This window comes from Biomphalaria glabrata, chromosome 8, assembly GCF_947242115.1.
Source record: "Biomphalaria glabrata chromosome 8, xgBioGlab47.1, whole genome shotgun sequence".
NCBI classification, from domain to species: domain Eukaryota; kingdom Metazoa; phylum Mollusca; class Gastropoda; family Planorbidae; genus Biomphalaria; species Biomphalaria glabrata.
Genome location: NC_074718.1, coordinates 34,167,597 through 34,184,360, shown reverse-complemented (window position 1 = coordinate 34,184,360; position 16,764 = coordinate 34,167,597). Strand labels below are relative to the sequence as shown.

The following is a 16,764-nucleotide window of genomic DNA, read 5'->3' as shown; positions in this document are numbered from 1 at the left end:
TAATATCATGTAGATCTAGACTTTTTTTTCCCTTTATTTATTTCTTTTTTCCTTTTTTGTTCACATTTCTGCTTGATTTGCAACTACTGACTACAGGTAGCAAGTGCTATGGATGAGAAGCGGCGTGACGGGGGCCCATCTAACATTCTTACTGGTCTTACAGTCTTCTCACATGAAACGTAGGCCTACATATCTAGGCACAACTCTAAGAAGGCGAATGTCTGAAGATAATTATTGAAAAGTGCAATACTTTATCGTACGTGCGCAGACCCAGGTGTGACCTAAATATTTGTCACTTCGAACATATAAACACTAGATGTACGTGTAAACAAAAGGAAACAGAATGTGTGTGTGACGTTGTGACAAGGAATGTATTGAACCAAAGGAGATGCAATGAAGAAAGGGGAGGAATGGTGGTGGAGGTACGGTGAATGACGTCAACAATCCATGGGGATCAATAGTGACAACGAAATAACAGTATTTCTTGGGTGTGCGCTTTAAATTTCCACATCACTGAATAGTGGACAGTTTATCATTTGCGATTCGTTTCTTTGACGCAGCATTGCTCCAGTTCAGTGTTTCTCAATCTCACCCACCCACACACACACACCAACCCTCAAATATCCCTTGAGAAGATTTTGTTATCAAATCCCATGATCCTTTTCGACAACTCACACAGCGGATGCATCGTCTTTAGAAGATTTCTTTTGTCACTTCTTAACGACCAGTTGCTCAACAAAATACAGCTGACAGAGTGACTCTAGTCATCGGGGTCTGCACTGAGTCTGCACTATAGGTTGTAAATAATACCGTGCAGAAAGGAAACTTTAATTCATATTATAGACAACAGACTTCATATAGATCTTACAATCTCACAGATCTAGGCACATCTCCATTAAGGGAAATGTCTTGAATCCAAATATTATTCATGAAGAGTGCAATATTCTATCGTATGTACGCAGACCCAGGGGTGACCTAAATATTTTGTCCCTCCTAACCAATGCAGACCACAACGATTCATTTCAACAAAGTAGATCACAATGTTCTACTGAATTAGAAAATACGTTCAATTTAGAAATGGCTTAATTTTTTTTTAAAAAGGTCACGAGTTACTTTATTTTATGATTGAATGCTTTAGTTGTTATGCATAAACAACAGCAACAGCTTTAAGTTATTTTATAGCTAGTACATTTCTGTAATATCTAGTATACATTCTAACTAACATTCGAACTTTAACTGTGATATACGACTTTAAATACATTTTAAGTCTATAAGTTCGTATTTACTCGTTCAATAAACAAAAGGAGCTAACAACATTCTTATTGTTCCTGCTAACAGCGTCTCACGGGGGACCAGCCGAACTAAGTTACTCCAATTTACAAACTTAGAACGTAAACATCCTTATCTTTCTGACCTAATGAACTGGCGTTTACTCAAAAATTCTATTGACCTTAGATTCGATGACTGCTTATTGAAAATGACCACTAGGTATCAAAGAGAAATACTTTTTTTTTTCTAAATGTTGCTAAGAAATGTTTATTACACATCAAATAATAACATGACTGAACTAAAACAAGAAAACAAAAACAAAAAAAAAACAACAAACAAACAAACAAAAACTATTGAATGAAACTAAAAAACATTAACTAATATGTCTGTCCCTTTGATAATCATCATCTATTTTCTAGTTCAACGAATGCACAGAAGCGGAAAAGACCAAACTAGCTCCTGGATGAAGGTCTCCCAAGGGATGGCTGTGTCAGTTTCTCTTTGATCATGACAGCCACTGAAGCTGGTCGTTTTGCTCAACTAAACTGACAGACGTCAGCAGAACTGAAACACGGCGAGGAGCAGAGGATCAAGGCACCGGTATACAAGACTCGTAAGAGTTCAAGATGAACATCGACAATACACGATTTGTTTTTCTGCTTTGAAAATATACAAATCTTAAGGAAATTCTGTGCTAATAAAACGATCTTGGCAAATATTGATTTCTAAGTCTTCTCTCTATGTCTATCTATGGCAGGGAATGATACAGAATACAACACAGAAACAAATAATACAACCAGGAAACGGAAACTTGAAAACACTTGAGGCATTCCAGCGAAGTGAGCCTAAAATTAGCCAGTTCAGGTACATCTAATTAGCCAGTTCAGGTACATCTAATTAGCCATTTCAGAATCTTTAGAATGTCGAAAACAACAAACAATTACGAGGATATATGACATGTAAATAATGTCAATAAGTCTAGGTGTGACCCAGGTGCAAGACTATTGATCCAGATGCGACAGTAAACCCTAGAGCAAACTTTCTACGAATTGGTTTGAACTTGACACAAGCACTGGTTCTACTTGGTGCCCACAAGCTACTCTTTGCTGATAAATCACTTTTTACTTTTACGAGTCTAAGATTAGATCAGTTAATAACTTCATGATGACGTGTCGGTTTCTCTTTCAATACCACACTACAAAGTCTAATTTTTGAACTGCTAAAGCTGCCTTAAGTCTTCCACTTCACAATTGTTTCTCTAACTACGAAGACTTCAAATTAACAAAGTGCTTGATTATATTTCAACAGATAAATCTATTTCATACTTTTATTTTGTACAGTCAACTGCGCTATGTGTACATTTTGATTTAGAAGACACGATTCACAGTCTTTAAAAAATAAAGACAGTAGAGAAAAAAATAGAGAAAGCTATATAGAATAATATGAAGACGCTATAATGAGACCCAAAGTAAAGTGTAAGGGGATGAGAGAGGTTTTGAAATAGACAAAGTCAAAACGGTGATGCTATAGTGAAGAATCACAATGGCCAACTAAAAAATTAAAACATGATTGGTGCTACAAGCGTAACATTTGAGAAATGTGATTCTGATGTGCTAAAATAAATTGCTTTTTAAACCAACATTTATTGCAGTACATCCTTGAAATATTTTTTTTTTTGTTAAAACAACAATAATTCATGAAAAATGGTTAAGACCAGATCTAAAAAAAAAAAAAATCACGATTTTAAAATCTCGCAATTCATGAAAACAAAATAAGGATCCAGTTTCATATAATTAAAAACTCGGCTCTAGACTCTGTAATCATCGCCTTGCTGGCGATATTGTTTTAGATTGCCAGATTACCGAGTTGGTCGTGTGTTAAATAGTGGTTTGTAATTGAGCTTGTTAAGTGTTTCATGCAAACTGTAGTGCCTACCTTGGACGCCCAGCTAGCCTCACTGTCCGTTGTCCAGCTTCTCTGCCTCATGCCATCCTTGGCGTCCTCTTTCTTCTTACCCTGAGGAAACAAACAAGGCTGGGGTTAGTAAGGTGTGTCTCAGTCTATTAGACACTGGGAGGAGACACGTTCGCTACAGCCACACATTATACACATCCCATCAATAACTAGCAAACACAACAAAAAGTGATTGTACTCATTCGTTGGAAAGAAGTAATACTAACTTCATGTACATTCAAACAAAACGCAATATTCAGCACAATTTTAAAATCTCAAAATGTATTTCCTATTATGCTTTCTCCGTTCATAAAATGCAAAGACTTTTACGATTTTATTTCAAAGGATCAACTCACATCCTCAGCATTGCTCTTCTAGACGTAACATATACACTCTAACTACTTCAACCAAGCATAACCCGCTTCAGAAACAACTGTGCATAATCTGCAAGTGTAATCTTTAGCTTTGGACATACAGATTTTGTTGAGGTTTCATATTCGTCATTGATTTGCTGGTACACTTTACACACAAATACACAAGACATTTCGTACATAATCTGAAGAGTCGAATTCACAAGCGTGGGCTGCAGAACGTCGTGTAAAACAAGGACCAAGCAAAAGAAATATCAAGTTACGAAGAACTTTAAAGAAAAACACCGGAGGACAAAAAAAATAGTTTACAGAGATTTATGAACAGTGTAAAGAAAAGAAAATGGAAAAGAAGTAAACATCTAAATCACTTCTTTAGTGTAAAAACAGCATTGTAAGTGTTTCTTAAAGGAAGTGTATTAGCCAACACTTGGCCAAGTTAAAAAGAAGGATGACACCGAGGTTTTTAAACAAGGGATTGCAACTTGCTGAACCAAATGAAACAAACAAAAAAAAAAGACGATAATATTAAAAAAAAAATTTTTTTTCAAAACAAAGCTTTCATTGAGTGAAATCGAATAAATTATTTCGAATCAATCATGTAAAATATCTATAATTGTAAACTACCACTGACTGACTGATTGATCAAGAATTGTCTTAAGCTAGAAAAGGGATTTGAATGAAATTTCGTATTCAGGTTTATTTTACCATTTAGGTGCTCACTGAGACAGGGTTTTTAATAAATTTACAGTCGACCACCCATACTCGCGAAAAACAGCAAGCTAGCTATCAAACCTTTGCATTTTATTGTCGGTATTACCCCAAATGGCCGCATTCTATATTTAATGCTTAAATAGAAATAACATTTTAAAAATTCGTATTTTTAATGCAAATTCTTTGTCCCCAAGTCTAATTATTTTTAATATGCCTTACGTAATTTCCGCTTCCTTCAAGACGCGGACAAATAAATCATGATAACATTTAAAAAAAAAAAAGGTAAAACTAAATATAGATAAAATAGCTGAGAAGTGTGTGGTGAAGGATTGATCGACCGGAGGATGCTAAAAACGTTAGGTAATAAAAAACAAAAGGCCGAAATGTGTGAAAACGGGTGTTTGTGTGTGGGGGAGGGTGGGGGGGGTGGGGGTAATCCGGGAGAAGGTTTCCGTGCTGCTGTTTCAAACCTTTAAAAAAAAAAAAGATGCTCGAGATCAAATTCTTGGGTCTTGAGCCTCCATGATGGAAAATCAACACGTTAGCCACTGAGCTATTCAGGTGCTTATAAAAACAGACGGTTTCATAGTCTAAAAATGTCTTTAGTTTACAATTTTTAGCGAACCACCGAATCCTCTACAAAAGGCTTAGCTCCCATTGGCTAAGTACATTTCTATACACAACACAATTATTTAATAACGACTAATTGAATAACGAATTGATTTTTTTTTTTTAATTTTTAGGTGCGATGTCGTCGAAAATGAATAATTGTGCAAAGTTTCAACTTGATCCGGACAAAGGGTAATGACGTGTTAAAGAGTCCACCCAGACACAGTAAGTTGATATAAAGTTTTATAAAAAAAAAAAAAAAAAGATTGCACAATTTTTTTTTTGCTTTCGTATTCTTGTCTTTAAGTCATGTGACTGATGGTTAGTAGAACAATAAGGTTTATAAACCACCAGTAAGTGATGATCGCCGGGCATAGTCTAGGTTTCATGTTTTTTTTATTAAGTAAGACATACATCTGTAATCTCTGCATCTCCTTGTAAGTTCAATAAAACAATCTGCTTAAACAAGAAAACAATAAAGAAAAAGAAAACAGCAAAAGGGCGTAGAAGATCATCACAAAGCCCAACCCTATGTGAATATTTAGAAATACAAGTCCGAGAGATAATAACAAAGTATGGGCAGGTGAAACTGATAAGTAAAGCGCATTCAATACCAAAACATTCCGTATTGATCAAAGGGTGGAGATGAGATAGCAGAGTATGGTACTCTTTGAGATCAAGCTTAACATGGCCATCAAAATTTTAGTCTCGGCAAACATCAAGTTTTAGTTCTCTCTCTCTCTCCTTTGTTATTACAAAGCTTATATCAACTTACTCTGTCTGTCTTGTAAAAAGTTTGAATACGTTATTTCTCCCAACCCATTCTAGGATGAAGTTGAAACTTTACACAATTATTCATTGGCGTAGACAATACATTAATAAAGAAAAGTTAATTCACCAACTAGTCAATTAATTACTGGTAATTTATTATTTTGTTTGATATCGAAAAAGGGAATTAACTTCTACTTGATTGACATTTATAATTGTAAGTGTGGAGTTATTCCCTTTTTAAAAAAGAATAATTTATAGTAGAAACTATCAGTTACTTGGTGGGAAATATGAAGCTCGAGATAATATAGCTTCATAAATTCAAGTAGAAGGAAATTCTAAAACTTTTATACATATATACCGAAAATACGAAACTGATACAAAACTTCACTAAAAATTCATACAACTGAAGTGACACAACATCGAATAAGAATTGTATACAATGCGTTAACAGTCTGTTCTTAGTACCTTATGATTCAGAGCGAACTGGTCTCGTGGTCTGGAACCTCCAGTTTTAGCGCCCAGACTGGATGCAGCCAGACGTGGACTCCTCACCGGTGAATTGGGTGTCGTCCTAGCGTGGAAAAAAAAAGGCTGCCCATTTCCGGATGCCTGGCCTCCCTGCAGGCCGCGGGGGACCTGACGTGCAATAAGCCTCGGGGACGTAGGGCCCGGAACCGGGCAGGCCGAATGTCTCACGGGTGAGTTGGGGGTGCTGTGGGAGTTTTTGCTCCCGATGCGATCCTGGAGGCGGTCGAAGAGCAACGTGACGTTGCCCTCGAAGAACTTACTCAGCTCCATGGCAGGTAACTTCCGGCTGCGAAACCATGACGACACATGTGACATTAATCCAAAACGAGGCGCAATTTCACAGTCATTGTGCACGTTTCCGGTTTCCTTAACATCACAAAATCTTTAGACTATCACATCAATGTATGAACACGCTCACTGAATAAAAGACACACAACCTTCAATACAATCCTGCGAGGGAACAACACTACACAGCGAGATAATAATAAAACATCTTATTCGTCAGTCCAATTGTTAACAAGTTATTAACAACTGAATCGGAAAATCAAAACAAATTAACTTAGTTAACAAATTAAGCTAATAATTAAGCTACTGACAATGTACTATTTATTACGGCACTGTGTAAGTCTGGCGTGTTTGTAGTATTTATTTTTCTATTTCTAATCATCGCATTGCGTTTCTTTTCAAGTATTGTCAACAGCCAGAAGAAATAGTCTTAATAGCAAGCAGATAATTTGTGAGCATAACAATAATTATGACATAATAATTAAAACTTAAAAACAAGTAAACATGGAAACATTGGTGAAAAAAACTAATTACAATGAAGCCATGTTCCAGTGCGTGCACACACACAAATACACATAAAATAACAAAAATAAATACATAAATAACATATTCGTAAAAAAAGTCCTTAAATCGGAGACATTTTGGAATATATGTTTACATGAGATTGTGTTTTTACATCATATTTTCTTGCTTTGTCTTTCTCCCAGACTTGACAAAATAAACTGGATGTTCACTATATTTTTAAGTTTAAGAAGATCATTCATTAGAGTTCCATAATTTGTTTGCCTAATTAATTACTTGTACTTCTACTTGATATTAAATGCTACATTGAGATCCGGGGAGAGGTCTAGAATACAAAGTATATGACTGAAAATTTTTTACTTAGAAAACAAGGTAGAAGATACTTGACTGAAAAACGTTTGACCTAGAATACCAAGAACATGACTGAAAAACATTTGACCTAGAATACCAAGAACATGACTGAAAAAAGTTTGACCTAGAGTCAAGAACATGACTGAAAAACGTTTGACCTAGAATACCAAGAATATGACTGAAAAACGTTTGACCTAGAATCAAGAACATGACTGAAAAACGTTTGACCTAGAATACCAAGAACATGACTGAAAAAAGTTTTACCTAGAGTCAAGAACATGACTGAAAAACTTTTGACCTAGAATCAAGAACATGACTGAAAAACGTTTGACCAAGAGTAGAAAGTGCTTGACATGCAATGGCTATACTAATATGCAAACGTCGCAAGCATTTTCCCATGAATACAATCTACATTCATCTTAGCAGGGAGAGGAGTTTGATGTTCTGTTTTAAATGAATGCCCTGATGACTAATTCAACTATGGTAGAGTTTCATCGATCGTGGCAATGCAGGAAACATGCCCCCATCTATCAATGCTAATTAATTAATTGTGACAAATAAATTGATGTTGATGTTTTGGAAACTATTATCTAGTTTGGGAAAGTTTGAAAGGAAGAAAGTGTTCTTGAAATGTGTTAATGCAAGAGACAGAACACACACACACACAAATGACTGAATACAATTAGAGATTAAAAAAACAACAACACAACTCTCTATTAATCATGTGCTCAAAATGTGTCAATTAACTTATATAGATGCCTTGCGATAATGTCAAACCTTGTGATAGTGTCAAACCTTGTGATAATGTCAAACCTTGCAATAATGTCAAGCAGAGTCAAGCGAGAACAATTAAGGCTACCATTATGGTGAATGGGGAAAAAAATTAAGCCGCACACATATCAATGTATTAGCAACTTAACTACGGCATTAGTTTTCAGGGCTGATTCAGGAAACCCGCTTATTGCTCTAATAGAACTAGGAAAAAACAGACTACATATACTTAATTATTTAACCATCTCAGAGATAAGGGGGAAAAGGCAAGAGTGAAAAAGAGAAAGAAAGAGAGAGAAAGGCTGCCTGGCAATATGGTTTGACTCTGCGCTTCGAACTGTCTTCGCGATGGTTAGGGTTAGGGTTCAAACCCTGCCAGCAGTCCTAGTAGAGGTTTGGTTCACGACGCTGCAATCTTTATGTCTGAAGAAAAGTTTGAAACTTGCAAGTAAGATTTCATTGTGTCAACTTAAAGCCGAAAGAACTTGGACACTTTTAATTTCTTTACTACACGTAAATCAACGATACTGGAATTAAATTGCAAAGATCGAGTCAGTGCTCTTGTTGCTATTTTTAGTTTATAACATAAAGAGAAAATCAAGTTTTGTTGTGAGGACTGTTGGCATTGTAGATCGTAAATAGGTTAATGAGCTTCTAGTACAAGAAGAGCGGCCCCCAGTGCGACTCGTGTGGCGCTGACCAGCTAATTAAACTGAACAGTGGCCAGACACGAGAAGGTGAAACCAAGTTGACAGAGTAACGCAGTCCAAACACTTGCCAATCCCAGAGGGCGAGGCGTTCAACAGTTTGGTTTGTTTCAGGCGGTCATCTTTTAGAAATCTTATTCCATAACAATCTTTCTCAAAACAAAAGATAAACTATCAACAATTTCGTAAATAAAAAAGGTTATCCGTTGAAAAATAGCACTCCACCTTACATTCACAACCACGACTATTTGAGTACTTTAGCTGCGAGCTTCACTGTATATAATATAAACCATGCTCTCAGCACCAAAGAAAATGCATATTCAAAATCACAAAATATAGAGTCCCAAGAAGAATGAGAAGTATGTCACGTGACTACGCAGTCCTCCTAACTGTTAGATACATATCCAGCGTAGACCTAACGTTGTCTGGCGGGGGTCGATTTAAATTTTCTTTTCGCCAAATACATCTCATCTTTCCTTAGAAAACAGTTTTCAATAGGTATGATACATATATCCATTATGTCGAATATAACACATATCTCTGATTAAAAAGAAATCTAAGCTCTAGTTTGAAAGAATCAGTATGCCTATTTGTACACATGTTTGAACATTATGACATAAGAGAATACAAATATTGTCTCATCAAGACAGTCAAAGTACACTAGAGCTCTGAACGACAATAACGAAACAGTCTGAGCAGTGATATGAGAATCTCGAGCAGTTCTAAAAGTCGATCGTTCTTTGAAAACAAATGTCAGTTTGAAATTCTTTTCATTTCCTCTAGAACGACACGACTGATCTCATGTCAAGATTTGTTTAATATGTTTCACTGGTCGACCTGAGAATCGCACTAGAACAAACAAAAGGGGGGGGGGGAGTGGAGGGGAGAGGAAAGACTTTGATCATATCCATCCCCACAGTGCACTCGGGCTAATCTTCTAGAGTCGGAAATCTAAAGTCTATGAAAAGCAAGGTTACAAAGACAGTTTGTGTGGAAACACAAACTCAAAATCGGTCCCCGAGGTGGTCCACCCAGGCAGGTAAAAAGGCAGGTTTCAATATTTTCAGGAAGAACATCAGAATGAAATTGTATCAAAGGCAAATGACAGAGAAGAATGGAGAAAGGTTGACAGATCTTGTGTGGTGCCCCAACGGTCCAGTAGACCAAGGGATAGGTGAAAGTGTAAGAGAAGTTAGATGTGAACCTGGCCTAACTGATATCATATAAGGAGTATCTAATTGATATAATTGTTTTGTAAAGGGTCAATCTCTTATTCAAAGCCTCAAGGAATAATGTGATACAATTTCCATTTAAAAAAAAAAAAATTCTCTTAGTTAAGTGTTCCATGCTAGTGTGCATAGTGCAGTTCACGCGATAATATGAAAAACTACTTATTAATTGCTGTTTTAAATTACGTTCCACTAACATGCATACTAAATAGATTTTTTTCTCTTTAAAAAAATTAAGAAAACATTTTTTTTGTAAATGTAGTAGTTAGTATGACATAACTTAATTAACTTAGCAATGCAATTGTCAATCTAAAAGTGTTTGCATAATTGTGTTGGAAAATGGTAAATAGTCCTTAACCTGACTAAATAGTCTCCCGTGTTTGTTAATATTAATGGTGAATAGTTGTAAAAATGATGTATTTTATGACTTTAAAAATTAGATTTTTCGCTTTTAGAAAAGAAAAAAGTATCCGTTGCATCAGAACTTTGCATGTTCTAATATATTGTTATAACCCTGCCATGCGCGCCGCTATCCAAGCTAGTGCAGAAGGTGTGCACTGTTAGAGACTGGACTGAAAAGGATGTCAACATGAGATAGAAGAGAACGCTTTCCGCCCAAGTCTAGAGCCGCTAGGAAGAGACTGTGTTCAAGGCAGTTGTTGTTGCAATGTACTTGTGATGCCCTGGAAATAAACATCGTTGTCTCGTTGAGTTACCTCCCTTAAGTTATTACAATATCATGATGTCGGATTTTCCATATCTTTCTAGTTTACGAGATCTAAACGGGATGGACGGACGGACAGACAAACCGCACAAAACTAATAGCGTCTATTCCCCTTTTGGGGGCCATTAAAAAAAGACATATTTATTACATATCATTTCAAAGTAACTCTTACATTACATTTCAACCAAAAGACTTTGTCAAACTGACTCAAGAAAAAACAAACAAACACGGACAAATGCAGAATACAAACTGGCATCGATTCATCCCATACTAAACTAATAGAAATGTATGCCACTGATGAATGAATCATTCTGATCGATACTTGGAACTGTCTTGTGAAGATCTTAAAGTGCCGCCAGCTTCAAGACTACAACATTTCAATCTTAAACATATTCACCACAAGGAATAGTTGAACTAAAGTGAACTAGAAACAGAACACTCAAAAGTATCTCTGAAAAGTGTCTGTTTAGTAGACTAAAAAGTGTATATGGTACACTGAAAAGTGTATATAGTACACTGAAAAGTGTATATAGTACACTGAAAAATGTATATGGTAGACTGAAAAGTGTATATAGTACACTGAAAAGTGTATATGGTAAGACTGAAAAGTGTATATGGTAGACTGAAAAGTGTATATGGTAGACTGAAAAGTGTATATGGTAGACTAAAAAGTGTATATGGTACACTGAAAAGTGTATATAGTACACTGAAAAGTGTATATAGTACACTGAAAAATGTATATGGTAGACTGAAAAATGTATATGGTAGACTGAAAAGTGTATATAGTACACTGAAAAGTGTATATGGTAAGACTGAAAAGTGTATATGGTAGATTGAAAAGTGTATATGGTAGACAGAAAAGTGTAAATGGTAAGACTGAAAAGTGTAAATGGTAAGACTGAATAGTGTATATCGTAGACTGAAAAGTGTATATGGTAGACTGAAAAGTGTATATAGTACACTGAAAAGTGTATATAGTACACTGAAAAATGTATATGGTAGACTGAAAAGTGTATATAGTACACTGAAAAGTGTATATGGTAAAACTGAAAAGTGTATATGGTAAGACTGAAAAGTGTATATGGTAGACTGAAAAGTGTATATAGTAAGACTGAAAAGTGTATTTAGTAAGACTGAAAAGTGTATATGGTAAGACTGAAAAGTGTATATAGTAAGACTGAAAAGTGTATATAGTAAGACTGAAAAGTGTATATAGTAAGATTGAAAAGTGTAAATAGTAAGACTGAAAAGTGTATATAGTAAGACTGAAAAGTGTATATAGTAAGACTGAAAAGTGTATATAGTAAGACTGAAAAGTGTAAATAGTAAGACTGAAAAGTGTATATAGTAAGACTGAAAAGTGTATATAGTGAACTGACATAAAAAAAGATATATGAATGTATCAAGTAGATGTTTATAGAAACTCGTAAAAAGAATAAAATAAAATGGTTGACTCTAATCAACTCCAAAGTCCTATATAGTAAGACTGAAAAGTGTATATAGTAAGACTGAAAAGTGTATATAGTGAACTGACATAAAAAAAGATATATGAATGTATCAAGTAGATGTTTATAGAAACTCGTAAAAAGAATAAAATAAAATGGTTGACTCTAATCAACTCCAAAGTCCTATTTAATCCATCCGCTGACAAGTCCCATGCACTGTTTCTCAAAATAAACATAATCATCGTATTTCAGATAATCTCACACTTAAGCAACATTTCGCAAAACTTTTCCCATTAGCCATTGCTTCTTTCTCACAACCCACCCCCTGCATTAAGTCCGTGTAATTTAAAAACATGAAGTACATTTTCATGAAATTCAATGCGTGTTAGTAATACTCAACCATTCATGTTGAATAGCATTATTCTCACTTTGATTTCTCACATACTACTTGATACTTCCATTCTTTAGAATTAAAAATGTCTAAAGCAATAAAGAGAAAGTTACAGAATCTATTTTCTTTTATTTTTTCTTTGAAGGAGATGTTCGGCTATATATACATTTATTGTGAGTAGTCTAAAACTAGTACAAGTAATACCAAGGGTATACACGTCACAAGTTAAGAAACGCTTCTATAAAGAAAAAAAAAGAAGAAAAAAAGTATATTCGATTCCCCTGGGGAGCCCCAAACCAAAGAGAAGTAATAAGATGCTGTAACAAGGTTTGTTTCCCCCCACTGACCAAAAAAAAAAAAACAACCCCCCCAAAAAAAAAAACAAAAAAAAAAACACTTGATTCCGTCCAAACATAAATCATTAGAACATGACCCGGTACTAAACAAGAATATCAGCATTTTTCCAACCAGTAAGAAGTTATTGGTAACAAGACTATTAGTAATACATTTAGTAATATGAGTTTACTGGTTACTAACACATAAGGACTTGTACATTTTATAATTGTAGTGACTTGAAATTTCAAAGATCTAAATTTCATTTCATTTCTTTTTTAAATAAGCCTTTAATAAAACTTTTATGACTAAAGAGATCTTTACATTTCATATGGATCTTATTAATTTTGCAATGCGAAATATCCTGAGCTTTTTTTCCCCCGAGTACCTTTAATACCACTTGTAGAAAAGCAGATCTTGGGCTTAGGATTTGCCTCAGTTTCAAAGGTCCAAGTACTGTGGTTTGTAAGACAAAAGCCAAAGCTATAAATAAAGTGTCATGTTTTATTTTAAAGTAGTTCCTTTGCTTTTCAAAATCTAGACTACATTTTATGTGTTTATTTTCAGCCAATCACAAAACGATGACTTTCCTGTTAAGTTTCAGAAGAGCTAGAGCTAGTCATTACCAAGGCCTAATGGTCTAATCCGGTTAATTAAACAACCAGCTATGTTATTAATCGCAGAAGCCGCATATTCGGACCGAATCTAGAAATACCGAAACAGATCCTAAAATGAACGTGCAAAGTAATCTTTTATTTGGACAAAACTAATCAGTCCAAAAAGTGAAAGAGCGAATAAGAAAAAGACAATCCACAAGTCGGAAATGAGGAACTTCAACAGGTCGACAATTAGGAAAGATTTGTATCCATCAACAACGAGATTCAATGCTACCATGAAATTAAACAATACCAAGGCTGCATTTGTAGACCAGGAAATTGACGACGCATCAAAATGTGTTGGTGCCAGTAACGACGAAGGATACTTGTAAAGACATTGAAACTCTGCTCTGCTATTTCCTGCTGGAGGGAAACAAAGGCAATCCGATAGCAGCTCTTGATGTTTGATGAGACTTGAAGTGCACAGAACACGTTATATTAAACTGGAGAGTTGTTTTGTACAAAAAAAAATGTTGGGTAGATGTTAATAAGTTTTTTTTCCCTTTCATGTTTTGCTCCCCATGATAAGTACCGCTCTACTGTGTTGTTAAACGGTTCCAAAAACTTGTTTGCAAAACTTGTTTAAAAGAACATCCGATCGAACTTCAATGTGGTCCGATTAACCAGATCCAACTACAGTATGATAATGTCTGGAGGAGCTTATTTAAGTTTACAAGAAACAAAACTCAGCTCTTTCTTTTCCCTCGAACACATCCTGCTCAGAAAACAACGCTGAGTTTCACTTGTTTCAGTGGCTTACCTTCAACACGTTTTTGTTCCTTGGTCCCGAGAAGACAAAGATAAAGGTGAACAAATCTTTCTCATCTTAATTCAAACAAAAAAATATCATGCGAGTACATTTCTTTAAGAATATGTTAAATTCATTAATTGCTGCAGAAGAAATCATTTCATCCTGCAACAGAAGTGATTGAGACAAAAAAATCAATCATTTCATCCTGCCTTAGAAGCGATTGAGCAAAAAGAGATCAATCATTTCATCTTGCCCCAGAAGTGATTGAAACAGAAAGCGTCATATTGTGAGCTGAACACCCCTCCCTCCCCCAATACTAACTATCTTGGATGAAAGGGAGGGGGAACTGTTCGGTACTATTTATAATATATAGGACACCATCTGTACAGTTAGGAATGTGTTCCATTGGAAGATGGCGACAGACGAAATATTTGCCTCCAAGCTGACATCATTGAAGCTGGCTGATTTGTACAGAAAACAAATATGCACATTCATTTCGCACATCAACGATTAGTTGAAATGGACCTTCTGAAGGTGTCATTCTTCTAAAAGCAGTGCCTCAAAATCATTTTTTTTTTTGCTAGAAGCATTTTTTAAGCATGCTTTTTTTTTCTATTACCAAACGTGGGGTCTTTAAAGTCACTCGCGTGGCAGTTTAAAACCATCTAGATGTCGTCTGCTCGTGCTCACTGGGCTGAGGCGAAATAGTAATAATGGATCAAGCAAAAGGAAAAAAAAATTAACAAAGCTTATGCAAGGGAAAGATGGCAGGGTTTAGCTCCGTTTCTGCTATATAAAACAAAATTAATTTATTAGCACTAATTGATTAAAAAAATTGGTTAATCTTTTGATTGATTCATGTTTTGTCAGGTACAGTGTAAAAATGTGCAACGTTTAAAATTGATGCGAGAAAGGGAAGTGGGAGAAAAAAAAATGTTCGAACTTTTTAACAGACAGACAGACAAGAGTGAGTTGATATAAGATTTGTAAAAAAATATAGGAAATATTGTGAATTAAAGTGAATATAGTCGATTGAAAAGTGAATATAGTCGATTGAAAAGTGAATATAGTCGATTGAAAAGTGAATATAGTAGACTGAAAAGTGAATATAGTAGACTGAAAAGTGAATATAGTAGACCGAAAAGTGAATATAGTAGACTGAAAAGTGAATATAGTAGACTGAAAAGTGAATATAGTAGACCAAAAAGTGAATATAGTAGACTGAAAAGTGAATATAGTAGACTGAAAAGTGAATATAGTAGACCGAAAAGTGAATATAGTAGACCGAAAAGTGAATATAGTAGACCGAAAAGTGAATATAGTAGACCGAAAAGTGAATATAGTAGACCGAAAAGTGAATATAGTAGACCGAAAAGTGAATATAGTAGACCGAAAAGTGAATATAGTAGACCGAAAAGTGAATATAGTAGACCGAAAAGTGAATATAGTAGACCGAAAAGTGAATATAGTAGACCGAAAAGTGAATATAGTAGACCGAAAAGTGAATATAGTAGACCGAAAAGTGAATATAGTAGACCGAAAAGTGAATATAGTAGACTGAAAAGTGAATATAGTAGACCGAAAAGTGAATATAGTAGACCGAAAAGTGAATATAGTAGACTGAAAAGTGAATATAGTAGACTGAAAAGTGAATATAGTAGACCGAAAAGTGAATATAGTAGACTGAAAAGTGAAAATTGTTGTTTGTTGTTGTTCGGAAAGCTTGCCAAACACCAATCAATTTCTCCATGATCTGTTTGTAAGATTGGATAGAGTGGATATCACTGCATGTGTAATGATACGTTGTAAGATTGGATAGAGTGGATATCACTGCATGTGTGATGATACGTTGTAAGATTGGATAGAGTAGATATTACTGCATGTGTGATGATACGTTGCTCATAATTTTAAACAAAAAAAAAAGGGGGGGGGAATGAGAAGTAACTCTGTGCTTGACTAATATCTAACCACTAAAACACATGGGATATAGTTTGAAGTAGAATTTGAGGTTATCAATAAACCAAAAAAAAATGTGAAAGTTCTTGTGTGTTGTGTATTCTGTTAAGAACCTCGAGCACTTCAGAAAAACAATGACGTAATGGTCTGACCAACACCTAACAAATCAAGTACATGTCGCTCAATGAATTATTGACCATCTAACGATTGCGCTTCGCCAAAGTCGAGTGGGCCAATACTGCCCTCTGCCCCCTTCCTGTTTTTTTGCTGACACCTTTCGTCTTTAAAAAAAAAAAAAGACAGATCACACCCATGAACAAATCGTTTCAAAGAATGGGAGAAAGCTTGGGGGGGGGGGGGTAACCAGTGTGAACATGGAGCGTGACAGATTTGCGCAGTAAATCAAATAACCAGGCATGAAAGGTCAGCGT

The 16,764-nt window shown here is 35.2% G+C and overlaps 1 protein-coding gene across 3 annotated transcripts in view; it reads right to left on the bottom strand.

The window, feature by feature from the left end:
• Nucleotides 1-16,764, bottom strand: part of LOC106056802 (TBC1 domain family member 4-like) — a 117,337-nt gene that overhangs the window by 48,677 nt on the left and 51,896 nt on the right. For all 3 annotated transcript variants that reach the window (XM_056037122.1, XM_056037121.1, XM_013213655.2), the window contains exon 11: nucleotides 3,205-3,285. In XM_056037122.1, the coding sequence (XP_055893097.1) occupies nucleotides 3,205-3,285 (81 nt within the window). The remainder of the gene's footprint in view (nucleotides 1-3,204; nucleotides 3,286-16,764) is intronic.